Source organism: Erinaceus europaeus, chromosome 7, assembly GCF_950295315.1.
Source record: "Erinaceus europaeus chromosome 7, mEriEur2.1, whole genome shotgun sequence".
In the NCBI taxonomy this organism is placed as follows: Eukaryota; Metazoa; Chordata; class Mammalia; order Eulipotyphla; family Erinaceidae; genus Erinaceus; species Erinaceus europaeus.
In genome coordinates, this window is record NC_080168.1 from 4217054 (window position 1) to 4242027 (window position 24974).

At 41.6% G+C, this 24974-nt stretch overlaps 1 protein-coding gene across 2 annotated transcripts in view; it reads right to left on the reverse strand.

Moving 5' to 3' along the window:
- Positions 1 to 24974, reverse strand: part of EPHA4 (EPH receptor A4) — a 166937-nt gene that overhangs the window by 55102 nt on the left and 86861 nt on the right. For both annotated transcript variants that reach the window (XM_007521123.3, XM_007521124.2), the window contains exon 5: positions 9917 to 10255. In XM_007521123.3, coding sequence (XP_007521185.1) covers positions 9917 to 10255 — 339 coding nt within the window. The remainder of the gene's footprint in view (positions 1 to 9916; positions 10256 to 24974) is intronic.

Sequence of the window (24974 nt, forward strand, 5' to 3'; positions counted from 1 at the left end):
TTTCTCTGGATCTTTGCTTGATGCTCCGTGGCAAACTGGACTCTAAAATCTCTTACATCCCTTTGTGGACAGAGTAATTAACTTAGCCAGTTGGAGTGACAACTATACAACTTTTAAGGCCACCTAAAACTGCTGCTAGCCCTCTGCTGTTTATTTCTTATCTCACTCAAATATTTATTTTTTCAAATTTCTTGAAGATTTCACTAGAGTGTAAAGCTGGAGGTGGTGTTCAAAGTATCAAACAACACCAAGTAAGGAAAGTTGAGTCAGAATTAGACTGTGTAGTGTCTAGGGTGAACTCTGGCAAATGGATTCCCCTTCCCGCAAGATGAACGTGTGTGTTTATTTACACAGGAATGGAGGGAAAGGAGTCAGGAAAAATCATGTTCCTGAGCCTGAGGATATAAATAAAACTGTCATTGTTTGAACAGTCAAATATTAACATATGAGGGAGAAATAATGTGATTTTTTTTAACTTATGTGCAATAATTAACAATTGGGTTCTGTATGCATTCTACTTGTCTCTGCTGCTCAGTCAACCTTGAAGCTGGGTAATTTACTAGGTCCTTTTGGAAAAGCTTTTTATATTTTTCTTCTCACCAGCACTGCCAGTGCTCACCCAGAATACAGATCCATGGGCTCATGTGGCCAAGCCCAATCTACTGGTTTGCTTTGTTCTTCAGAAGCATCACAATGAGTAAGTATGCTTAATAATTGCCAGAGTGCCAACAGTATTCTGTACATTTTTTTAAAAGTTATTTTTAATATAAATGAAAAGTCAAGACTGTTCCCCCTTGCTAAAAAAAAGCACATCACCTGTTTTAAAAATATACATTTCCTAGACATTATGAACTAAATCAGGAGTCCGTGAGTAGATCAGAGCTGTTAATGGGAAAACCAGCCGGGTTCCTTGGAAGCTGTGCTTTCTTTGTGCTGTGCTTTCCAAGGTCTACAGTGACTCAAACACAGAAGACTCTCCCCTCCAGCTTCCCATACAAAGTCCTAATGTTCCACAGTAACTAAGAGAATGCCCAAAATAATACTCCTCAGCAAATAGCTCGGTGGAATTACTCCACACTTTGAAGTTTATTATTATTATTTAAAGCATTTAATATTTTTTATATTTTATTTATTTACTTTCCCTTTTGTTGCCTTTGTTAATTTTTATTATTGTTGTAGTTATTATTACTGTTGTTGCTATTGATGTCCTCAGAGGACAGGAAAGAGAGAAATGGAGAGAGGAGGAGAGAAAGATAGACACCTGTAAACCTGCTTCACCGCTTGTGAAGTGACCTACCACCCTGTAGGTAGGGAGCCAGGGGCTCAAACTGGGATCCTTAACGGTCCTTGTGTTTCGTGCCGCGTGCGCTTAACCCACTGCGCTACCTCCCAACTCCCGAAGGGTTTTTTTAAGTGTCCTCACAAAGACTTGCAGTTATCACCAGTTCCATCATGTGTTTTTCCTTTAAATTTCTGAGGAGTAAGAAAAACTAACAGGACCTACTTGAGATCAAAGGCAAACAGGAAATCTCTGGTCTAGGGGACAATGTAAGAGTGGAAAAGAACAGACCAAATGATTATTTAGAAAAGCAAATTGCTGCCAGCATCTAGAAACCATGCAATAGTGCTAAGAACGCAGATTTTTGAAAGAAACCAGAAGACATCTTATCAGAAGATGCAAGCATGTTTCACATTATACGCTGAAACCTGAGTGGTGTTGAGAAAAGATTTCTGGATGCCAAGGTATGGTTGAAGGCCTACTGAAATTCGTGCACTCGTGTTTACATATTCAAAATCCTCTAAAAATAGGTGTCTGGCCCAACATGAAAATCATTTCAAAAGTAAGATTAACTAAGTGCTAATCTACCACATCATTGCAAGAGAAATTCCCAGCAGCTAACAGCAGGATTTTAACATCATCTCAACCAATGTCCTATGTGACTGGTCTCCATTTGGGGTTTGTGCTTGAGAGCAGAGATCAGCAACTCTTCTCTGTAAAGATGACAGTGTGTTGACACTGCAAGCCATTCACTCAGTTCAAGTCCCTCAGCCTTGCTTAATCTACAACAAATAAACGAGTGGGGGCTTTGCTCCAGTAAAATTTACTCATAGACACTGAAATTTGGATGTTACATAATTTCCCAACACCACAAAGCACTGTTCTTCTTTTATTTCCAACTCTTTAGAAACAGAAAAACTCTTCTTAGAGCATTGTCCAAGAGGTGGAAGATTGCCAACCACTGCCCCAGGGACAATGTCAGACATTTCTGCCTCAAAAATATCAGAATTTTCCCCCCCTTTCTTTATCTTTTTCAATAAACTCTCAGTGCTGATCACATCTCATCTGGGTTGTGTTTCATCCTGAGCTTCTGAATCAGGAGAAATGATGTCTACTGGCTCTGGCTTCAACTTCCTGTCTAACACGTATTCTTATGACCTGAAATTTCAGCTCCTTTGAAAGCAAGTTAAAGGAAACTGGACAATGCCTCGACTTTTTTTTTTTTTTGTCCTGCTTCTTTTACTTTCAGTCATAATTACATAATACCTCCTTTTACCTGCAATGGAATTCACATCCCTCTAGCAGTCACCTACAGAATTGTAAACTTTAAAGCTAGAGAACTTTGCGTGAGTCCCTTCAAAAGTCTACCTCCATTTGATTTCTGCATCTGTAGTTTATTCTTTCCCAAACAGCACAAAAACTATCTAAGCTTCAGACTCCACAAAGCATGGTGCCACCATGCTTCCAGGACAATGCCTAACTCAAGAGACTTTGAGATTCTTTCCCTCCTTCTCCTACAATCTCCTTCAAGCGTTTCTCTTCCTGCCTGCAAAGCAGGTAGCAATTATACCCAGTGGGGATGCGAGTCCCCACTGTTCTCCAATAACCCACTCAAATAACATAATATGTCTAATTAAAAGATGGCAGAGAATAAGAGAATGGGGACTTACCCAGTTGAGTAATAAAAGACAGTATGCCTCTTGCACTTACTTCTTTTCTTTCCTCATTATTTTGGTTTTATTAAATTTACCACTACTGACAAAGAATTCACTGATTTGTTCTTACTGTAAATAAATGCGTTAATCATCAAGCAGGTACTGTATACCTACTGTAAGCCATGCCAGACCACTACAGAAAGTGTCCAGTAGTTTTCGGAGGTCAGGTCCTAGATAACAAGACCAGTCCTAGATAACAAACAGCATTAGTTGAATGTGAGAAAACTACTGGGAAAGCGTTCTTTATAAAGGGTCCTCTAAAGACCATTGATAATTGTCTAATCTCTGAGAACAGTGCTGGCAGCAATAGAATTGAGCAAGCAGAAGGTCATTTCATAAAACTTTTAGAAGTTTGGCACTGCCCTGAAGTCACAAGATTCATCTTCTTCTGCCTTTATTCATTTATTGGATAGATACAGCCAAAAATGTGATGGATTCGGAGGTAGAAAGGGACACAGAGAAACACCTGCAGCTCTGCTTCACCACTTACAAAATGGCCCCCCATTCACAGGAAGAGAGAAATGTCATGGAAGTGAAATGCAGTTTGCCTGAACCAGCAACCAAACTGAATAGTTTTGCTAAAAAAAAAAAATGTGTTGGAGAGCAGTGGTAGGTCTTCATAAATACTGTGGCACTGTGCTTTCTGTGCACGCTAGTTCTGCCCCTCACCTGTCTTCAGCTGTTGGGGCTGGCCACACTCTACATAGCTTTGCTTGTGTCAATTCATTGGTAGGGACCAGGGCCTCAAAACTAGGGTTCAAACCGCACTCCATCAAGTGTGCCACCAACCAGCCCTCAAGATTTGTCTTCCACACAAACTTTAGAGCAGTTTCTCAGTCATGGCTCTATGAACGGACAGTTGGGACCAGCGTGTTTCATAGCATTCATGGTTTTATGACTTAGATGCAGTAGTACCTCTCCGTCTCTCAAATGATGACAAGCAAAAATGTCTCCAGAAACTGTCAAATGTCTGGTGAAATGGTGGAACAATTCTGCCCCAGCTACAGGCAGGTTAGAGTTTGACCCTTTAAAGCAAGGACCTTAGTGGGAAGCAGGGGGTGGGGGGAGGTGGTGGGGGTGGAAGTAATGGCGGTGATAAAAAGTATAGGAGAAATGCAAATAGCTCCTGACAGCATTCATGTGATCAGATGACTTCAGAATCACAAGGGTCTTAGAGATTATCTGGCTTCAGTCAATGATATGACTCCTTGGGAAATGTCTCCAAAGTGAGTATTCAGATGTCTTTGTCATTTACACACTATAAGGTTTGGGAGATTCCTAGAGGCATTTTCATCGTCAACTATCCACAACCATGTCTCCTGCTGAACAAAGACAAATGGGTGTCCCTTTCTGAGTTCAATCTGGGTTTCTAGAGAGAATACCCTCACCCCTATGGATTCACAATAAATTGACACAAGCAAAGTTACGTAGAGTGTGGCCAGCCCCGTAGCGGAAGACAGTGAGGGGCGGAACTAGCGTGTACAGTAGAGCACAGTGCCACAGTATTTATGAAGACCTACCACTGGCTCTCCAACACATTTTTTTTTAGCAAAACTATTCAGTTTGGTTGCTGGTTCAGGCAAACTGCATTTCACTTACATGACATTTTTCTCTTCCTGTGACACATCTTATATTCATTTTCCCATGATGCTCCACTTCCCTCAACATAAACTCAAGAAAAGCCACCTAGAAGACAACAGCCCATGGAAGTATGGTCCAACCTGTCAACACCCCTGTTTAGCGGGGAAGAACTTACACAAGCCAGACCTCCCACCTTCTGCACCCCAGAATGACCCTGGGTCCATGTTCCCAGAGGGATAAAGAATAGGAAAGCTATCAGGGGAGGGGATGGGATACAGAGTTGTGGTGGTAGGAACTGTGTGGAATTGTACCTCTCTTATCCTATGGTCTTGTTAATATTTCCATTTTATAAATACAAATTAAAAAAATAAAACAACATCCCAAAGGTTTGTTTATTTGTTTTTCATAAACATCAGAACCATCTCTTCCTAAATGAAAAATACAGCAGTTGCAGGAGAATATGAGATGGAGAAAGGGGCATTCACTTTCCAGGGGAATCTTATGTTGCTCTACTTGGCTTTTGTGTAAAGGTGTAACTGTATGAAAAACCTCTTGTTTTCTTTGTTGAATATTTTCTTAGGGTCCAACTTTCACCTAGAATCCCTACTTTCTCCCTTTGCTTACCTCTTCTTCATTGCTCTTTGGTGAAGGGTGAGGGGTGAGACTAAGCTCAAGAAGTACTTTCCCTATCTCAACACTCTGATGATTTTGCTCAAGAATTTTTTTGATGCTTCCCCAGTCCTGAAATTGCCTGTGGAGACAGTTCTGAATGTCATAGGAAAGTAAATGCCGTGTCTTCATGCTGATAGCTCATGTCGGTATTCTTGGAGGCAGACACATTTTAAACCGGAAAGGGTCTTAGAGGTTTTCCAAGTTCAGACCATTAGTAACCCACTTTCATCATGAAGATCCTATAGCTATACTCTTTCTACCTAAACAAAGCTTCAACTGGTCAGATTACTTGTAGTTAGCCATGCGGGCCATCCTGCCACTAGTCACCACTTTTGGCCACTGATAGAAAGTTCACATCCTTCAATCAACTGATCAGGAATAAAATACACATTCTAGTTTCCTTTTGTCCAATCTTCTGTGTCAATGGGGTTTTGAGCTCAGAAAAGTTCAAAGGGAAAGGGTGCTATTAGCTCTTTAAGACACCTCCAGCAAGCTATAGGCTAGAAAGGTTTAAGTAGTCATTTAAATAATAGCCCATTCACACCATATCCTACAAAGGAAGGATCAAAGCCCAGTTAAACCTATATCCCCATGCTAAGAGACTCAAGGAGCCTGTTGTCACAAAAGGGAGAAAAGGCCTGGCTGAATGCATGAATGTTACTCATTATCTAAGAATTTTAAAGGACAACAGCTTCTCCCTGCAGGAGCTGTGTTCTCCCTGGATGCACACACAGGTTCTGATAGTAGCCTGGACCAGTGAACTCACCTTCAGGAAGTTGTTTTAGCTGTGAAAATCTCAGAAGTTGTAATCCTAAATCTGGCAACTCAAGGCTTTGCATTTTATTCTAGGTTTTGTGAAGAGAGTAAAAAACTCTATGAAGTGTACGGCAAAAATCAAGGGCCACTAGACTTCGTGGCTTGTATGTGAGAACTGGTACACTGACGGGTGTGTATTGCCTCAAGCATGCACTGTCATCGCCTACAGAGGGGACCCCAAGAGATTGCAGATAATGGGATGACAGGAAGGACCCCAATTATCAAATAATTGTGTACCTGTAAATACACTTCAGAGAACTTTGATAGACTTGATGGCTACCACACTCACCCAGAATTTGGGCCTACAATATTAATTTGTAGTACTGTGCAGAAAGGAGTTAGTTAATCAAAGATAAAACTATTCTGATGATCTTGAATTAGAGGAACTCCAAATTAGGGCTGGATAATGAGGCAGTGCTGAATTCATATGTATCTCTCAGCTAAGCATGACGATTTCTATGTGGCCACCTAGGCAGGCTCCTTATTGAAAGATTTATTTTTAATTTTGAGCAGCTTCCCAGCATTACCCCTCAAGAAAATTAAACTAAGGAGCTGATATGTGGCCCTATTCAGCAAATAAGGCTAGCCCCATGGGGGGATGGGTAGGAACACAGAACTGTTCATCTTTTTCTTAGACAAGAAAGAAAAATGTAGACTTCTTTTCTTCTTCTTCTTCTTCTTCTTCTTCTTCTTCTTCTTCTTCTTCTTCTTCTTCTTCTTCTTCTTCTTCTTCTTCTTCTTCCTCTTCTTCTTCGCCCACTTTCATCATGTGTTTGTACATTTCCTTATCTTGGAGGATTATGAGTCTGTCTCCTCATATCCCCACTCTTCTCAATGAGCAGCTTGATCCTTCCTTCCCCTCCTTCTCCAAGCCCCTTTCTTCTATATAATATTTATTCTTGCACATGTACTGCTAAGGATTGAAGATGCTTGACAGCCCCACACTATCCACTGCACCACCTCCTGGGAAGGTTAAGTCTATCTTCTTCTTTTCACTGGCCCCCTCAGCAGTCCCCCTTCTGGTCTGATAGGGATTGACATAATCCCTTGCCTTTAATCCTTAAGAGTCTCCCCAGGAAATCCTAGAGCACCATCCCTGTGTTTAGCAAGGTTCCTAGAGGCTATTTTCTGCCAGAGGATCACTTCACTTTGTACAGCTGATTCAGAGAAAGGGCCATTTCTAGTTCTATAACACCTAAAATCTAGAGCATCTAAGAACACAAAGAAGTAGTGATGCATTTGAGGAATAGTTCAGTGGGTAGCCTGAAGGTTCGACTCGAGAATATTGACTGAATCACAAACCAGGTTCCCTTGGTAGATACAGATTATTCTGTACTTTGCTTTCTGACTCAAAGGACACTTGTAGCCGTAATATGTGTCCCAGGATCTGTGTGCCATGTTTCTGTTGTGTTCTTCCAAACAGGGCTGTTAAAATGCTGGCAATCACACTGTACTTGTGGTGCTGTCAAAACCTCCCAGATCTAACAAGTCTTTGTAGAAACACAAAACCATCACCGCCAATGGTGTACCCCAAACTAAAAGACACAAATACACCCAGATGATGTATTCCCATCATGCTTTTAAAAAGACCGGCCACATCTGGATAACTAATTGCATCCCAGTAAGATTTACCACTCAAACTCCAGTTCAGAACCTTTACTGAGTCTTAGTTTTTCATTTATTCTAGAAAGTTCAGGGGAAAGTGGAAAAATAATGGGTTTTGGAATGGGACACTGAAATACTTCTCACTATAGGATCAATTAGTTCAAACATATTTTACTCAACTATTGAGTGCACTTACTGAAACATTCATCTAAGAGAAAAGTGCAGTAAGAGGCAATAGGATTGTTGGCAATTTATAATCCTTTTCCGGCAAAGTTTGTTGCTCTTAAAAGCCTCACAAAAGGATAAACCACAGTCTTATTTCTTTCTTCTTAGTCTCTATTTGGCTCTCTAGAAATAAATAATATGGAGCCAGCAACATGAAACATATGGAGGGAATCCAGAGTGGGAACATTAGCATGACAAAGTGTGGAAGCTTTTTCAGCCGAAGATTGGAAACAAGTGGGTTGGAACTATTGCCTAGACATCTAGATGTGGATTCGCACTTAAAAACAGGTCTGCTGAGAACTCAGCAAAACTACTTCATAGCAGAACATTTTCTGGCCCTTAGAATTAGAAGAAAGTGCTGTAGGAACTTATGTAAATTCACCCCCGCCTCCCCCCCCCACACACACACACATTATAGATCCAGGAATAAAAGTGACTACACAGCAACTATGTGTTTTAAGGAAACTTTTGTCAACCACACAAATAATAGTTGCAACATGTAGTAAGTAAATAAAGCTCTAAAAAAATAATATGGAGGTCCAGGGGATAACTTAACCCCTAGAGTACACACTTCACCATGTGTAAGTATTTCTTTATTTGGGATCCAGTTCCCAGTATCACTGGGGAGTAGCATATGCAAAGTGGAAGCTTCATTAACTATGGAATGGTGCTACTTCTGTTGAGGGACAGGGAATAGTACCTGGAGGGCTCAGTAGTACTGCCCAGCTGTGAACCCCTGGATTCTAGCTCAGATGCCACATGGGAACATATGGCATTAGAAGAAGTTCCACAGAAGGTGGAAAAGTGCGGTGGTGACTCCTCTCTGCTTGTTTGTGTCTTTTTCTCCATATCTGTCCTGTCAGGTTCAAAGTTATAAATGCTAAGACCTTTGTTGGAAATCCAGAAAACACCACCATAGCATTATATATGGGGCAGAGAGGGGGAGGTCAATCTTATCACATTAGATGATCTAAAAGTCCTTAGACACTCAACCACAGACCGTGAGATAATAACCAACACCTCTTACAAGAGAAATCACGAGCAAAGTGACCCAAAATCCCATTTCAGACACTGATTTTGTCTTCCATTAATCCTTTGCCACTTGTTGAAGTTTTCTGATCCCAAATTTCTTGCTAATTGTTGTTACTAGACAGTCTATTGATTTTACCCAAAGCCTCCATGTTTACAAAACATGTCCCTGTTGATGGTTAGTAGGGGCCCAGCAAGTAAGGCCTTGGGCTCTCTTTTTTGCCACAATTCCTTCACTCTTAAGGCAGAAGTATGAAGAGTGTCAGAGAGTTAGATCTGCAGCCCACAGACATTGAGATTAGGCAAAATGCATATCTGTAACTCCAACCTCTGGCTACTTCCCTGAAGGGTTTGGAGTTTGCACACAAGAGTGGCCAGAGTATTTCTTGAGGCCTCAGAAATGTATCTGACTAATGACATTCAGTCAAAGACTATTGTATGGAAGATTTAATACATTCTTGGTGTCTTCCTACACCTTTTGAAAGTAATTTGTGCTTTGACCGATTGCTCCTGGATTGTTCTACCTAAAAGTAACTTTGATCTTCCTGTTTCTTTTGGTGTGATGTGATTTTATTAATAAATACTTTGCCTTGAGTTCTGATCAGGACATACCTGATACTTTGCTATCTCAAGGTGTCTAGGTGCTGTCCTTCCAGACTCTTCAGATCAACCATGAAGTGACTGAAGTTATTTTTCTCTCAACCCTGAGACACAGCAGATCTCAGGATCCTGGCATCTGGCTACGGTTCTCCTGCCCAAGCATAAGCAATAACCAAGTGCTTGGTATAAGCACGATCAGCGTCCAAAAAGCATTTTCTGAATGACTAAATATCCTTTTTGAATTTCTTCTGTATCAACATGCATCTCATAGGGTTTATAATTAGACCCAAGTAGTTCTGCCCCAATTATAGGACTTCATTGTCAATGATGACATCAACATAAGCTGTTCTCTCTGTGTATTTAGACCAAACAATGCAGTGGATCCTATGCCTACCTGCTTGGTTGGTTGTCACTGTGACAGACACGGACTGGTCGGGGCTTGGGTTGTGCTTGGATACTCCGTTCACCGCCCAGATTTCAAAGGTGTAGTTGGTGTGAGCGAGGAGGTCTGTGATGGAGACTTTGGTGGTTTTCAGGCCATTCTGCTGGGGGGTATAGTGGACCCCACTTCCGCAGGGGCGGCACTTGCTGGAGTCTCCAGCTCCACATTTCTTGCACACGACATTGTAGGAAATATCCTGGCGGCCACCAGTGTTTTGAGGACTGCTCCATTCCAGGTTTACGGAAGTCTCGTTGACATTTGAGATCAAGTTGAGAGGAGCAGAGGGTGGGCCTGGAAAAGGGGGGAAAAATGGTTACCCTCAGCATGCACACGGTCCCCCTGGAAGTAGTTTGAGTCAGCTACCACAGTCTGCTCTACAACTACAAGAAGCAAGATGGGTTCATTGGCAAAGAAAGAAGAGGGCAACTCAGAGGGGGCAAAAGATGTTGTAGAAGAACAAAGTGGCAGAGGGTAGGGGTTGTACACAGGAGTGGCCCTCTCCTTTCTGGGCAGCCCAGGGTCTGCCTCTCTGAGATGTGACCCCACTCTCCAGTACCTAGGCTCCGAGCCCAGGGTTTCTCCACCCAGTGGCAAGAAAACTAGACTCAGAGAACCTTAATTTATTTTTTACATTTTTATGTCCATTAGGGTTATTATTGGGGGCTAGATGCCAGCACTATGGATCCACCACTCCTGCCAGTCATTCCTCCCTCCTTTTTTTTTTTTTTTTTTTGCTTTATATTTTATTTGATAGGACAGGACAGAGAAATTGAAAGGGAAAGGAGAGATAGAGAGGGAGAGAGAAAGAGAAGAGACATCTGAGACACCTGCAGACTTGTTTCACCAATTGTGAAGCCCCTCCCACCCCAACAGATAAGGGCATGGTGCCATCTGTGCTCAGTTGGGTGCCCTTGAACCTCAAATTTAACTTGTAAAAAACAGCCAAACAAAGGAGTCCAGCAGTAGCACAGTGGGTTAAACACATATAGTGCAAGAGCCGGCGTAAGGATCCCAGTTCGAGCCCCCGGCTCCCCATCTGCAGGGGAGTCACTACACAAGCGGTGAAGCAGGTCTGCAGGTGTCTTTCTCTCCCCTCTCTGTCTTCCCCTCCTCTCTCCATTTTTCTTTATCCTATCCAACAATAATAATTACAATAAAACAACAAGGGCAACAAAAGAGAATAAATACATATTTAAAAATTTAAAAAAACGGCCGAATGAGTGTGATTCTTGTTCTAAGGGCTACCTTGACACACTGGTTAATTTATAGTTTTATTTATTACCATTTCAAGTGATAAATTTTTACTCCTATGTAAACAATATACATATTCAAATATAATGATCTGAGTTGAACAATTGTCTTTTTGGTCAGCATGCTGATTGAGGGCTAGGCTATCTGTGGTGACTTCCTGGGAACTGGTGTAACGGGGCTGCAGAGGTGGGCAAGACTTAGTTGAGCAATCTCACTGTTGGGCAAAGATTGTGCAGAGACTTTGATGGGCACCCTTCAAGGACCCTTCAAGGGACCAGGAAAGCACCCAACAACCTTCACAACAGGCTCAGTCCTAGTGATATCAAAGCATTTCTGAAATGTGCATGACAGAAAGGGTTGTTTTGAAACTGAGGGAAAGATTGTAATCAACATAGCAGCTGGTATAAGCAGAATGAAGCTATAGGATCAGGAAGACCTTCTTTGGGCCAGGTGGTGGTGTACCTGGTTAAGCGTACATGGTGCAACATGTAAGGACTCAGGTTCGAGCCTCTGGTGGTGGTAGGGAAGCTTTGTGAGTGGAGAAGCAGTGTTGTAGGTGTCTCTCTCTTCCTCTCCATCACTCCCTTCCCTCTCAATTTCTGGCTACCTCTATCCAGTAAATAAAAATAATTGTAAAGGACTTCTCATTTTTGGCTATTGATTACTAGTCTCTATTTGTCAAAAATTTGTGGTACAAATGGCCTTCAAGGCAAAAAAAAAAAAAAAAGAAAAAAAAGAAAAACCCGGATTGCAGAAAGAGTCGGAAAATGTTCCTAGTCTGAGCTGGTTCTGAAAGGGTATAAAAGTACCTGGTGTATAGTCATGGGCACTTTGGAATATAACTAAAATAGGCCTACCAGCTACCTTCAGAAAGGAAACCTCAAATCTTTATCTGCAATATTCCAGCCTTTAGGTTCATGATTAGTCAACAATGTGTTTGGCTTTATATGTTAACTCTTTTTCAGCCACCAGGTTCCAGATGTTACCATGATGCCAACCAGACTCCCATGGGCAGACGACCCCACCAACATGTACTGGAGCTCCGCTTCCCCAGAGCCCTGCCCCACTAGGGACAGAGAGAGACAGGCAGGGAGTATGGATCCACCTGTCAACGCCCATGTTCAGCGGGGAAGCAATGACAGAAGCCAGACCTTCCACCTTCTGCATCCCACAATGCCCCTGGGTCCATCCTCCCAGAGGGATAAAGAATAGGAAAGCTGTCAGGGAAGGGGATGGGATACAGAGTTCTGGTGGTGGGAATTGTGTGGAGTTGTACCCCTCTTATCCTCTGGTTTCGTCAGTATTTCCTTTTTATAAATAAAAACTAAAAAATAAAGTAAAGCAATATATATAGCTTTACTTTATTTCATATTTATATTTCATATTTATATTATATTATATTATATTATTTATTTTACTTTAAAATATATATATATATATATATATATTGCTCTCCAGGAAAAAAAAAGTTCCCAAACACCCAAATATGATAGTAGGCAAGCCCTCTTTCCCTTCCTACTAGTAGCTGCTCATTTTGGCCTCCCAAGAAAAGAGACAAATTAGGTTCTCATGGAAAGGTTAGATTTTTGTGCTCACTCTTATCTCTTTTACTTTGTCATGGCTAATTTCAAGTCAATGTGCTCCTGGTAACTAGAGGCCCTCATGAACTTGGGAAAAAGCACCACGCCAGAGTGTCGCTGGGAGAGAATTGGGAGACGCAATGTCAGAATAAAGAACTCATGTTCTAAACTTATTACTTAACTCCTGAGATGAAAGGATTTGGGTGGTAATGTGGAAGGAGGGCAATTCACTTTCCTTTTCTTTTTATACAATTTAATTGGAGACTTTAGTTTAACAAGGTAACCAGGTGCTCCTAATCTCCTCCTGAGACTAATTACTGACAACCTTTCTTAGCATTAAGATCTACTTCTTATTCTGTGAACCTTGGAGAAAAAGAAAAAAAGGAATGCACTAAAGTTCTTCCACAGAAGTCTTCAGAAAGAAACACACAGCTCTTTTCTTGCTTAGATTTAAGGTCTGTAGCTATGGTCATTAGCAAATTATTGGAATCCATGAGGTCAGTAAGTGGTCTCCTCTGGTCAGATAGAAATGCTAAAATTCCACTTAGGCAAACATCCTGATGTTAATGTGAATCTCATCATACAGAAAGTTAACACACGATATAATTAGTGATGGAATCTGACTAAAACCCAGGAAGTTCTGACTCCCACTCTAGGGCTAGTCCCACTCCACTATGTGAACCCTCATTTAAGGCTTGGCAACAACAACAACAACAACCAGTTCCAGCCCAAGTAAGAGGTGAAGGATAGGAAAGGGGATGTTCATCTTCAATCCTTTTCCAATTCTGTGGGGGATTGCTACTGCGGGGAAATCCATTACTAGTCTGTCTCTGAAGCCGGCCATGGCTTGGTTTGTAAAATGGGTCACCCACTGCTTAGTATTTTGCTGTGACTTGCAGGGTTAAATAAGAGTGACTCCTAAATCCATTAACCTCCTTGCCAAAGTTCCTGGTCCATTTTCACATGGGAAAATGTGACACAATGAATCAAGCCCCTGCAGAAGCAAAAAGTCAGTCATTAGTATGTAGGACATGGCAGTGTCTAAACAGAAAAGAAATGGAGCAGAAAACTAAATGGTCACAGGACTCAGAGATATAACACTGACATGTGGTGGAAAAAAAAAAAAAGATGCCACAGGACTTGAAAATGGAGGGCTGATGCAAACACAAGCGGTAGCTCCAATGGCCTCCTTCGTTTGGGGCAAGACATCTTAAATAAGGAAATGGGAATAGAGAGAACTAAATGAGTTCAATGATGCTTCTATCAAGAGTGAGTGGGAAGTACAGCATGTTTTCTGTTATGTTGCCATCAGAAATGATGGTTCTGTGGGGGAACGTCAGAGCCTAGAGACTGAACAATGCTGTGCACTGAAAGGCGAAGGGAGATGGAAATAAATGTCCTCTCAGTATGATCATGATGTGGTCTCTCGTAGGTCTGGGGAGGGATGCTGGTGAAAAAACATAATGGTGGTGTTACGATCACATTAAGTTATTGGGATTTTGTTTTCTTTTTTTTTCCTCCCTCACCTGCATCGATTAGACAGAATGACATGTCATATTACTCCTATAATACTTATCGAATATTTCATATTTTATAGAGTCTACAGGAACTATCACTTCCTCAAAACAAAAATATTTTCTTCCTGAGTAGGAATGAACATAGTAAAATATCAGTCTGCATCCTTCCCTGCAGACATGGTTGAAAAAAGTTTTCCGAATAGCATGAGCCCTCTCAACAAAAAGAAGGCTTCCAGAAAGGAAATAAATAAACAAACAAACAAATGAAACAAGCAAAATCAAACTTAACACTTAGACTATCTTCTCTTCTGTTTATATAAATGTCCTGTCTTGCTACTTGCGGGCGATTAGCTCTCAGATAAGTGGTTGCCTCTCTCATCAGAAATAAATCCACCTGCAAATAAGTCTCCAGTTATAAACAAGAGATTTATAACAAAGGATAACCATTTGTTTCTGTCTTCCAGTTCTACTATGGATGTCACATCTCCCTTGCAGACACCGATATCCCGTCCCCTTGGCAAGTGTGTGGTCATGATGAATAGCAGGTTTTTGTTTTGAGTCTGTACAGCACACTGCTAGCTTGAATGCAGGCACAGCAGAAACCTGCTGTTCTGTATCCAGGTATTTATTTCTATTCCCTGCTTTGCTGGGATCATATAATGGGCTTTTGCTAATCAGCTCCACACAACTTATCTATTTCTATCATCAGGGTAAAGGCTCCTGAAGAGAAATGATATCTTAATTCCTCGTGTCTTCCAAGATCCCCAGTTCAGAGAAAGCTCAATAAAACATCTCACACTTTATTGGCCCTGGAGGTGGCACAGTGGGTATAACTTTGAACACTCAAGCAAGAGGTCACAAGTTCAATCCACGGCATGGCATATGCTCTTATTGGTGCTCTGGTTCTTCCTCCAGTAAATAATTAAATCTTTAAATTAAAAAAAAAAAAAACCCTCTCATTGGTTGACTTAATGAAAGTGTGAATAACTAGACAGAGAACAAAGGGAATTCTCAATGGCATCTACGGCCTCCTACCTAGAATGTTACTTTCAGAGTGTGTAGATTTATTTTAAGTGTGTATGCATTTCAAAGAGCACAGATCCATTTCACGCAGTACAGGAGTTAACTCTATGCAAGTTATTTAACCCACATTCCTCTTTTCTACAGCTTATACTATGGAAGGAGAAGGCTCTCATACATTAGCAGTACTCTCAGTTGGCAGAGACTGTGGCTCGTTTCTTCAACAAGTATCATTGTATCTTATATCTGCTATCAGTTCTAGGCAATGTGTGAATAGAAAGGGGAAAAAAAGGAAACATATTTTTGGTTGATTTTGATGCTGCATGAGTTAGGGACAGACACTGAAAGAAGTTAAATAGGGAAAGGGCTCAGAAAGGCAAGGACTCAGCAGAGGCTCTCTTGTTTGTACAACTTTGTAAACAACCAGCATGGCTGCAAACTGATAATGCAGAGATATGAATAGAAGTGCGGGATAAAGTGTCAGAGAGAGAGGTCTCCTTATAGGTGATTAGCTTGTTATGCATGTGGTCCAGGTGCAAACTCTGACAGCACAGGAGAGTGCTATGACCTCAGAAAGTGCTTCTCTCTGTCTCTCTAAATAAAAAACTTAGACCACGGGGAGTCGGGTGTTCACGTAGCGGGGTTAAGTGCATATGGCACAAAGCCAAGAACCAGCATAAGGATCCTGGTTCGAGCCCCCGTCTCCCCACCTGCAGGGGAGTCGCTTCACAGGCGGTGAAGCAGGTCTGCAGGTGTCTATCTTTCTCTCCCCCTCTCTGTCTTCTCCCCCTCTCTCCATTTCTCTCTGTCCTATCCAACAACGATGACATCAATAACAACAACAATAATAACTACAACAATAAAAAGACAATAAGGGCAACAAAAGGGAAAATAAATAATTTTTAAAAATTAAAAAAAAAAAAAATTAGACCAGGAGTGGTAAAGCCACACATGTGTGGGGTATCCAGATGCATAAAATGTTTTAAATTGTTTTTTAATTGGAGATTAGTTATTTGTAAATATTTTATTTATGTAGTTTATGTTGGATCGAGACAGAGAAATTGAGAAGGGAGACAACAAGAGAGGGAGAGAGAGAGAGAGCTATAACACTGCTTCACCTCTTAGGAAGCTTCCCCCTTGCAGGTGGGGGCTAGGGGTTTGAACCTGGGTCTTCTTAGTGCACATTACAGCATGCTACTGGGCTGGGTATGCCACCACCCAGCACCTCTAGGTTAGTTTTTATGACTTTACTTTTGCCACCTAATTCATGTGATGATTTATTCAGGCATGAAGCTATGGATAACTTTATCTCCAAAGGAACTTATCTTTTATTTATTTATTTATTTATTTGTTTTTGTTGCCCTTGTTTTATTGTTATAGTTATTACTGTTGTTATTAATGTTGTTTTTCGATAGGACAGAGAGAAATGGAGAGAGGAGGGGAAGACAGAGAGGAGGAGAGAAAGACAGACACCTGCAGACCTGCTTCACCGCCTGTGAAGTGACTCCCCTGCAGATGGGGAGCCGGGGGCTTGAACCGGGATCCTTATGCCAGTCCTTGAGCTTTGCACCACCTGCCCTTAACCTGATGCGCTACAGCCCCACACCCAGGAACTCATCTTTTAACAATTTCAAAGGTAAGTTGACATTTTCATTACCACTCCTATATTATGTTTTAAAAATCTAGTTTTTCTTTGAGTATGAAATCAGGACACTCTCGAATGTAAATCAAGCAAATATTGAGGTGTTTTATAAGGAAAATAAAGTTCTTCCCTCTACCTTTTAAATATCATTTGTAGAGCTTACTGACAAATTTTCCTAGCAGCCAACTATTCTCTTTCCATGCAAAAATGGGCTAGCATGTTAAACTGTGTTTTAGTTTTCATGTGTAAAACTATTTCACATTTGTAATCTAACGTAGTGGTGTAGATAATAGTAATACTACCAGAAGCAAATGTCAGATATAATAAGCTTTCCCTTCCAAACTGTTTAGAGTAGTGCTCAATACAATTTCTCTGTAAATGATCAGATACTTTAGGTTCTAAATATGTCCATAACTTTTCTTTTATTACTATTATTATTATTATTATTAATCTTTATTTACTGGTTGGATAGAAATAGACAGAAATCAAGGGGAATGGAGAGCTAGAGAGGGAGAGAGACAGAGAGACACCTGGAACCCAGCTTCACCACTCACCAAGCTTCCCCTCTACAAAGGGACCGGGGACTTCAACCTGGGTCCTTGCACATTGTAACATGTGTACTCAACCAGGTGAGCCATCACCCTGCCCCCATGCCTTTATTTTTTACTATTTACTGTTGTCATCCCTGGGGCTTCACTACTCTTTACTTTTCTCAGGTAGAAAGACAGAGCTAGAGAGACAGAGAGAAAGACGCTAACACAGCAGAAAATCTTTCTTTAATGTGGTCAGACCTGAACTTGGGTCGTGTCCATGTCAAGGCAGCACATTATCTGACTGAGCTATCTTGTCAGCTCCACATTCGAATGTCTAGTAACTCCTCCACTCTGTCTGAGCAGCCGCAGACAAGCCGAGAGGACTATGCCTGCGTGTGACCCAAGAAAAGAAGTGTTCCTGCTATTGTGGTTGTTTGGTTTTGCAAAAGTAAGTTCCAGTTGAATTTGACCTGCAGGCGACACTTCACCAACCCCTGCTACAGAGACTTTGGTGACAGCCAAGCACATACTGGCCAGATAGACGCTTGTAAGAAGACTCACAATTTCAATTCTAGTGACTTGAAGCATTCTCTGGGGCAATTTAGAGAGCCCAGTTCAAGGATGTTTGCCCTATATGTGGTGATGACACAGGTAACAGTTCTCTAGCTTTAAAAGTCCACAGACAAAGACAGAATAAAATACGTGTAATAATATAGCCTATTTCTTTTTTTTTATATTTATCTATTTATTTTCCCTTTTTGTTGCCCTAGTTTTTTATTGTTGTTGTAGTTACTATTGTTGTTGTTATTGATGTCATTGTTGTTAGATAGGACAGAGAGAAATGGAGAGAGGAAGGGAAGACAGAGAGGGGGAAAGAAAGATAGACACCTGCAGACCTGCTTCACCGCCTGTGAAGTGACTCCCCTGCAGGTGGGGGAGCCGGGGGCTCGAACCGGGATCCTTATGCCGGTCCTTGTGCTTTGTGCCACCTGCGCTTAATCCACTACGCTACCGCCCAACGCCCCAATATAGCCTATTTCTTAAGCCTCTTGTTGCTCTGACAGAAATGGGCACTCGCCACTGTGGATAAATTTAATGAACATCCATTCACTTCACTGGTGTGAAATACTCTCTGGATCGCACAGCAGGGACTGGTGAAAAGGTGATACAATAGGTAATTACTGTTTTCTAGTGGGATGTCAACTTGCATTCAGTTGACAGGAGTGGGACAATATGAAGTCCCGAAGAAACGATAGCCAAATTACTGCAGGAGTAAAGGACTATCATATCTTATCATATCAGAAGATCGTCTGTCTTATAATATGATAAAAGAAATCTTTTTTTTTTTGCCTCCAGGGTTATTCCCGGGGCTCGGTGCCTACACCACTGCTCCTGGATGCCATTTTTTCCCCTTTTGTTACCCTGGTTGTTTTACCATTGTTGTAGTTATTATTGTTGTTGTTGATGTTGTCGTTGTTGGATAGGACAGAGAGAAATGGAGAGAGGAGGGGAAGACAGAGAAGGGGAGAGAAAGACAGACACCTGCAGACCTGCTTCACCGCCTGTGAAGGGAGCCAGGATCCTTACGCTGGTCCTTGTGATTTGCACCAAGGGTGCTTAACCCACTGCGCTACCTCCTGACCTCCGATAAAAGAAATCTGGATCTTCCTTAAGAGATTATGGGCTTTCCTTTGGTAAGGCAAGTTCCCAAAAACAAACTGTCCCATGTTGTCTTGGAGAAATTGAGTCTGGCAGTTAAGAAGGGTCACACTGGTAGCAGAAGTAAACATTTCTGGGTCAATGAGAAAGCTCATTCTGTATGTGACACCATGTAAGTCTGGGTTCAACCCTGTCTGGCCATGGGAAGTCCAGCTTCAAGCCCCAGCATCACATATAAGATACCAAGGCACTCAAGGAAGCTCCAGCACTGTTATAGTTCTCTCTCTCTCTCTCTCCCCCCTACCCCAACCTCCTGTGCCAGATATCTAGAAAGTATTCATTAAGTATCTGATAAATCACTTATAAAAATGGATTTGCTCCCTTTGTCTCAACTACCTGCGAATCAACGCCAACATAGCAGTCCTGCTCATTGCAAAAACTGATTATCACTCCTCTCCCAGCTCCCCACACTCCCACTGGCCCCTCCCCCCAAAAGTCATGCTAAAAGGTCAAAAAATGCTATATAAAAAAAGGACATCGTGAAAGGTCAAATTTCAAGTCTGCAAACAAAACTAAGAGATAAGAGATGGAAGACCGTTACAGCCGGACATAGGAAGAGCTGTCATAGACTTTTAATACTTAACCGATTTTTAATCACTAGTTAAAAATTCAATGCCTGAGCCATGAAATTAATTCTGAGTGTGGCAAGTAACATTCCCCAAGAGTAGGGGCAGAAACGTAATTCTTAAATGATCAATTTCTTTAAACATTACTGTCACCTTGCTAAAATGCCAAGGCAACCAGTACAAGACACCTAGGGTCTCAAGTTCCATTTCATAAGGCTTCATTAATCACGTACAACTTTTGGACTATCAATAACACTTGAGTGCCTTAGCTGTAAAACCCTCCAACCCTTCAGATAAGCCTTTGTTAATCTCTCTCCAGCTGAAAGGCAGGTTCTAAGGCAGAGTAAACAGTTGGGGTTTGTACGTTTTGACTGAAAGAAAGCTCATGCAGCCTCTCTGACAGTTGTATATGTTGCCACCACTAATTGCCTTCTCTCATCCCTTGATGTTACGGATTAGTTTATACAAAGACTGCTGTTCAGGGATACCTCCACCCGGAGATGTATGAACAGTGCGTAACCTTTTATCAAGGCAGTTTATGTAAGTTTTTAACAGTGGGTAGAGCCAAAGCAGAACCTCACATTATTGAAAAAAAAAAAGAAGAAGAAGAAGAAGAAGAAGAAGAAGAAGAAGAAGAAGAAGAAGAAAGGAATGCTAGAAGGAAGGAAAGAAGGAAGAAAAAATCACTGTTGTCACAAAGTCCTCACCCCCTGCAAAAACATAACTACCCTTTCCTTACTTTTCTGCTTTATTTTTCATTCCCTTCTCTCTAATCATCTTTCCCCCCCTGGATTAATTGGGGATTCCTTCATTAAAAATTATTTGTTTACAATAAGTCATAAATGAATATAAACACAGTATAGAGCACCTTCCCAACTACCTAGGAAGAAGCTACGGTCTGTAAGAATGAAAAGAGTCTCATTTTCCCCAGTCATGAGTATTTTTGCTTTAGGGCTAATTAGTGTGTGAATTAATTCACACTGCTCACAAATCATGATTCAAGATTTCACCTTTTATCTCATTTAGCTGTCACTGTAAGAAAAACAAAAAAAGTAAAGGGAGTCGGGCAGTAGCGCAGTGGGATAAGCACAGGTGGTGCAAAGTGCAATAACCGATGTAAGGATCCTGGATCGAGCCCCCGGCTCCCCACCTGCAGGGGAGTCACTCCACAGGCAGTGAAGCAGGTCTGCAGGTGTCTATCTTTCTCTCTCCCTCTCTGTCTTCCCCTCCTCTCTCCATTTCTTTCTGTCCTATCTAACAATGATGACATCAAGAACAACAACAATAACTACAACAATAAAACAACAAGGGCAACTAAAGGGGATAAATAAATAAATATTTTTAAAAGAGAAGTTTTAAAAAAAAAAGTAACAGAAAAGTACTTATCCCCCCACCACACACACACAAACACACACACACACACACACACACACCAATCTGATGATGTAAATGTAAACAACTCATTCAAATGAACTCAGCCAATATGCTCAAAGTCTTGATTTGAGATCCTGAAGTCAAGGGTTAAAGTGGTTCCCATCATAGGGATAGAAACAAGCTGGGTGGTGGCCCACCTGGTTGAGCACACATGTTACAATGTGCAAGGACCCAGGTTCCCCTACCTTCAAGGGGAAAGCTTCTCGAGTGGTGAAACAGGGCTGCAAGTGTTTCTCTGTCTGCCTTCCTCTTCCCCCACCCCACCCCTGTCTTCTCAATTTCTGGCTGTCTCTATCCAATAAATAAGTAAGTCAAAGAGAAAAATGAAACATAATTGTGAGTTCTTTGGGGGGGAGTCAAGTTGGCTTCTCTATTCTCCCCAGTTAGATTCCTCCCAGCATCCTTTATGATAAACTATGCTATGACTCCCTGCATGGTGGATGCTCTGTTCTTATCCTAAGAGTCCCCACTTCCTGGTGTTTACTTCCCATGCAAAAGGTTCACCAGAGGTTTGTAGTAAAGATTTTCTTCCTGGATAGAAGGTCATGGGAAGGTGGGTTGGGGAAAGTTATTTCCAAGTAACAGAACACCAGTCTATGTTCTGCTGAGCTATAGGGAGCATGCAGTACAAAAGTCAACTATGAGAGCAACCACAACAACAAATAAATAAATAAATAAACAAAAATGCTGATGGCAAAGGAAGGATCCATTTCGTGCTCCAGGGGATTTCAGGAAAATGTGTAATTGACCCTGCTTCACAGAGTCATGCTGTGTGCAACCACGGTCTGACTTCCAAGGCGGTGTCAAAAATGTTATCCAGAAGTGACAGGGGCTAGGTGGATGACAAGCCACTCTTAATTATTCATGGTAGTGGTGGTGGGGTGGGATTGTAATAACCTGGTTAAATGGCATTGGCAGATTATTCAAACCTTTCACTTGGGGCACATGATGCTGGGTTTCGGGCCTATGCATAACATAGTTGAGTCTATGCTATACTATTATTAACCCTCATAAAGTACCCACAGAGAACTGTTTGCCCATGGAAAATGAGAGACCAGGCAAGACAGCTCACTTGGATAGCGTGCTTGCTCAGTCATGGGCACAACCCAAGTTCCAGCCCAGCCAGCTCTGCACTGAGGGAAGCTTGGGTGCTGTGGTATCTTTCTCTGGCTCCCTAGCTCTGTCCTTTTATCTGGGGGATGGGGGTGAGGGTGAGTTGACCTGGAGCCCCAGTGACAATCAAAAGAAAAGAAAATGAGAAAAAGGTAGAAAGGGTGAAAAAAGAGGCAAAAACAGCACTGTTGGCAAACAAACAATTCAATGTGATGATCACTGAGCTTTACAAAACTTTCTGAAGCTAGGAAAAAACAAAAACCCAAACTGTTTCTTTAGTGGGGAGGATTAGTTGTTTACAGTCCACAGTAAAATACAGTAGTTTGTACACGTGTTTGTACATTTCTCAGTTTTCCACATAACAGTTCAACCCCATTAGGTCCTTTGCCATCATGTTCCAACCCCAGAATCATCTACTTTGGTGCAATACACCAACCCCAGTCCAAGTTCTGCTTTGTGAGATCATCCCACATTCATCCTTCTCTTTCTGGTTTATCTCACTTAACATTGTTCCTTCAAGCCCCATCCAAGATGAACTCACCGTTTTGAAGCTTTTAGAAATTTTACAACCAACCAAATTACAAGTGATTAGCTTGGGGCCCATTTAGTGCTTTCCAGGGGCATGTCTGGAGATCTTTCCCTCCAGACCTGTAGCAGTCTTGAGACAAGAACCACTTACCAGGGCTTGCTCAGATTTTTTTTTTCCTCCTCCTTGATTAGTAGTGATCAAGAAACTGAAAGGTAATCAAAAAGGAAGACAAGGATATGGTTTATTTCCTAGTAGATGCCAGACCTTGAACAACCGAGTTCTAACTAAAGAAACAGTCTGCAAATGGAATGAGTCGAAGGTTGAGTGATGTGTTTGGTTGCTTTGATCAGTTTGTATGGTTCAGGGGGCAGGCACATCACTCAGCTTATCAGATGGCTAACAGGCAGTAGGACCATATGTTGTGAACTAAAAACCATTGACATGTAATCTGGCAACCGGCGAGTCAGTGTCTCAATTTGAGTTTGTGTCCTATGACAAAGGAAACACAGTGCAAAACCATACTCATGTGTCATGGAGTTGATAAGTTCCATGGGAAGACAACTTCCTCTGCAAGTCTGAGGTCCCAAGATGTTTGTAAGACTGTATTCAGCCAAATGGTTGATTACATACATGAGAAAATGTGGGGGCTGAGCGGTGGAGCACCTAGTTAAGTGCACATAGTACTGTGTGCAAGGATAGGCTCAAGGATCTGGGTTCCAGTCCCTGCAGGGCTGAAGGGGAGGGGAGACACTTCACAAGTGGTGAAGGAAGTCTGCAGTTGTCCATCTTTCTCTCCCCCCTCACTCTCTCTGTCCTACCGAACAAAAAGGAAAAAAGAAAATGTGAAATAGTTAGAGATCATCCTCTGGGTCTTCAGAAACATTTCCATTAATAAAATCCTAGAAACCTTTGAGGTCCTTACTCTTCTTCTCACTAGTCCCTTTGGAGCTAACTGCACTTTGATTGATGGATAAGCTAGAATGGCCACTCCCCATCCTCCACAGTATTGGTAGTTGTTTGTAATTCTAAAGTAAAAAGAAATCTGCTCTCTGGTGGGGGCGGGGGGAGTGGTTTACTTGAAACTGAAGGCTGCCTTTTATCCTACGGTTTATACATCAAAGTCTTGTGTTAGACACCCTTCCCCAAATCTCTGAGCCAGACTGTTAAGCATGTAAATCTTTGGGGTAGAGAACTGAACAGAACATCAGTAGCACCTTCAAGGGTTTGTTTGAAAATGGATCTGAGATTGCCCAAATTAAATCACGAAAGAAAGAAAAAAAGAAAGAAAGAAAGAAAGGAGTAAGAAGCCCCCCCCCCCACTTATCCCCTATCCTGACCTTCGAAACAAGGAATGATGATGTTATTTGAATATGCATTCAGATTTTAACAACACAGTCACAGGAATCCACTGGGATCCACACTGGGTTTCCACTTAAGATCACTCATCATTTCATTATGTTTCATTAGGGTGATCACTGTCAGGAAGCATTAGCAGCAAGAAGGGCTCTGAGTAATAGAACTGAAATGGTGATTGTAAAGCAATACACTTTCTGGAGGAAATAAAGTGGTGCACTACATTCAATTAGAACAAGCAGATGTAACGGCAAAGTAAGTGATGTTTGCTGTGTAGACAGTTCAGCTATTTCAATTTCTTGATAACCTGAAACCTGTAGAAAGCTTTTTAAAAAATCAAGCCCGTTCATCACAAACCTGGGTAAATTTGCCTTCATTCGCTCCGAGCTCCACCACTAGAAATTGTCTTAAAAGCTGCAATTTGGGAATATTTTAGACCAAGTCTATGTATCAATCAATCACTTTTTTGTTTGTTTGGCCCAGCTGACTGAATTATTCAAAGTTGTTTACCTGGAGACAGATTAGTGAAGGTCCTTCAAGTTGGCAATCTTAAATAATAATCTTTTGTTTACAGAGTGTTCTCAATCTCTGGGTCCTAATAAGTTTCATCAAACAAGTTAAATAAAGAGTAGCTCAAGAGAAGGACAGATTTCCAGTGGACAAATGCAGACAGCCCTCAGTGGTAATGGCATCCAGAAATGAAAGTGGCAAGACAACAAAGGAGCTATTTCTTTCAAGATACGCAAAGCTCAT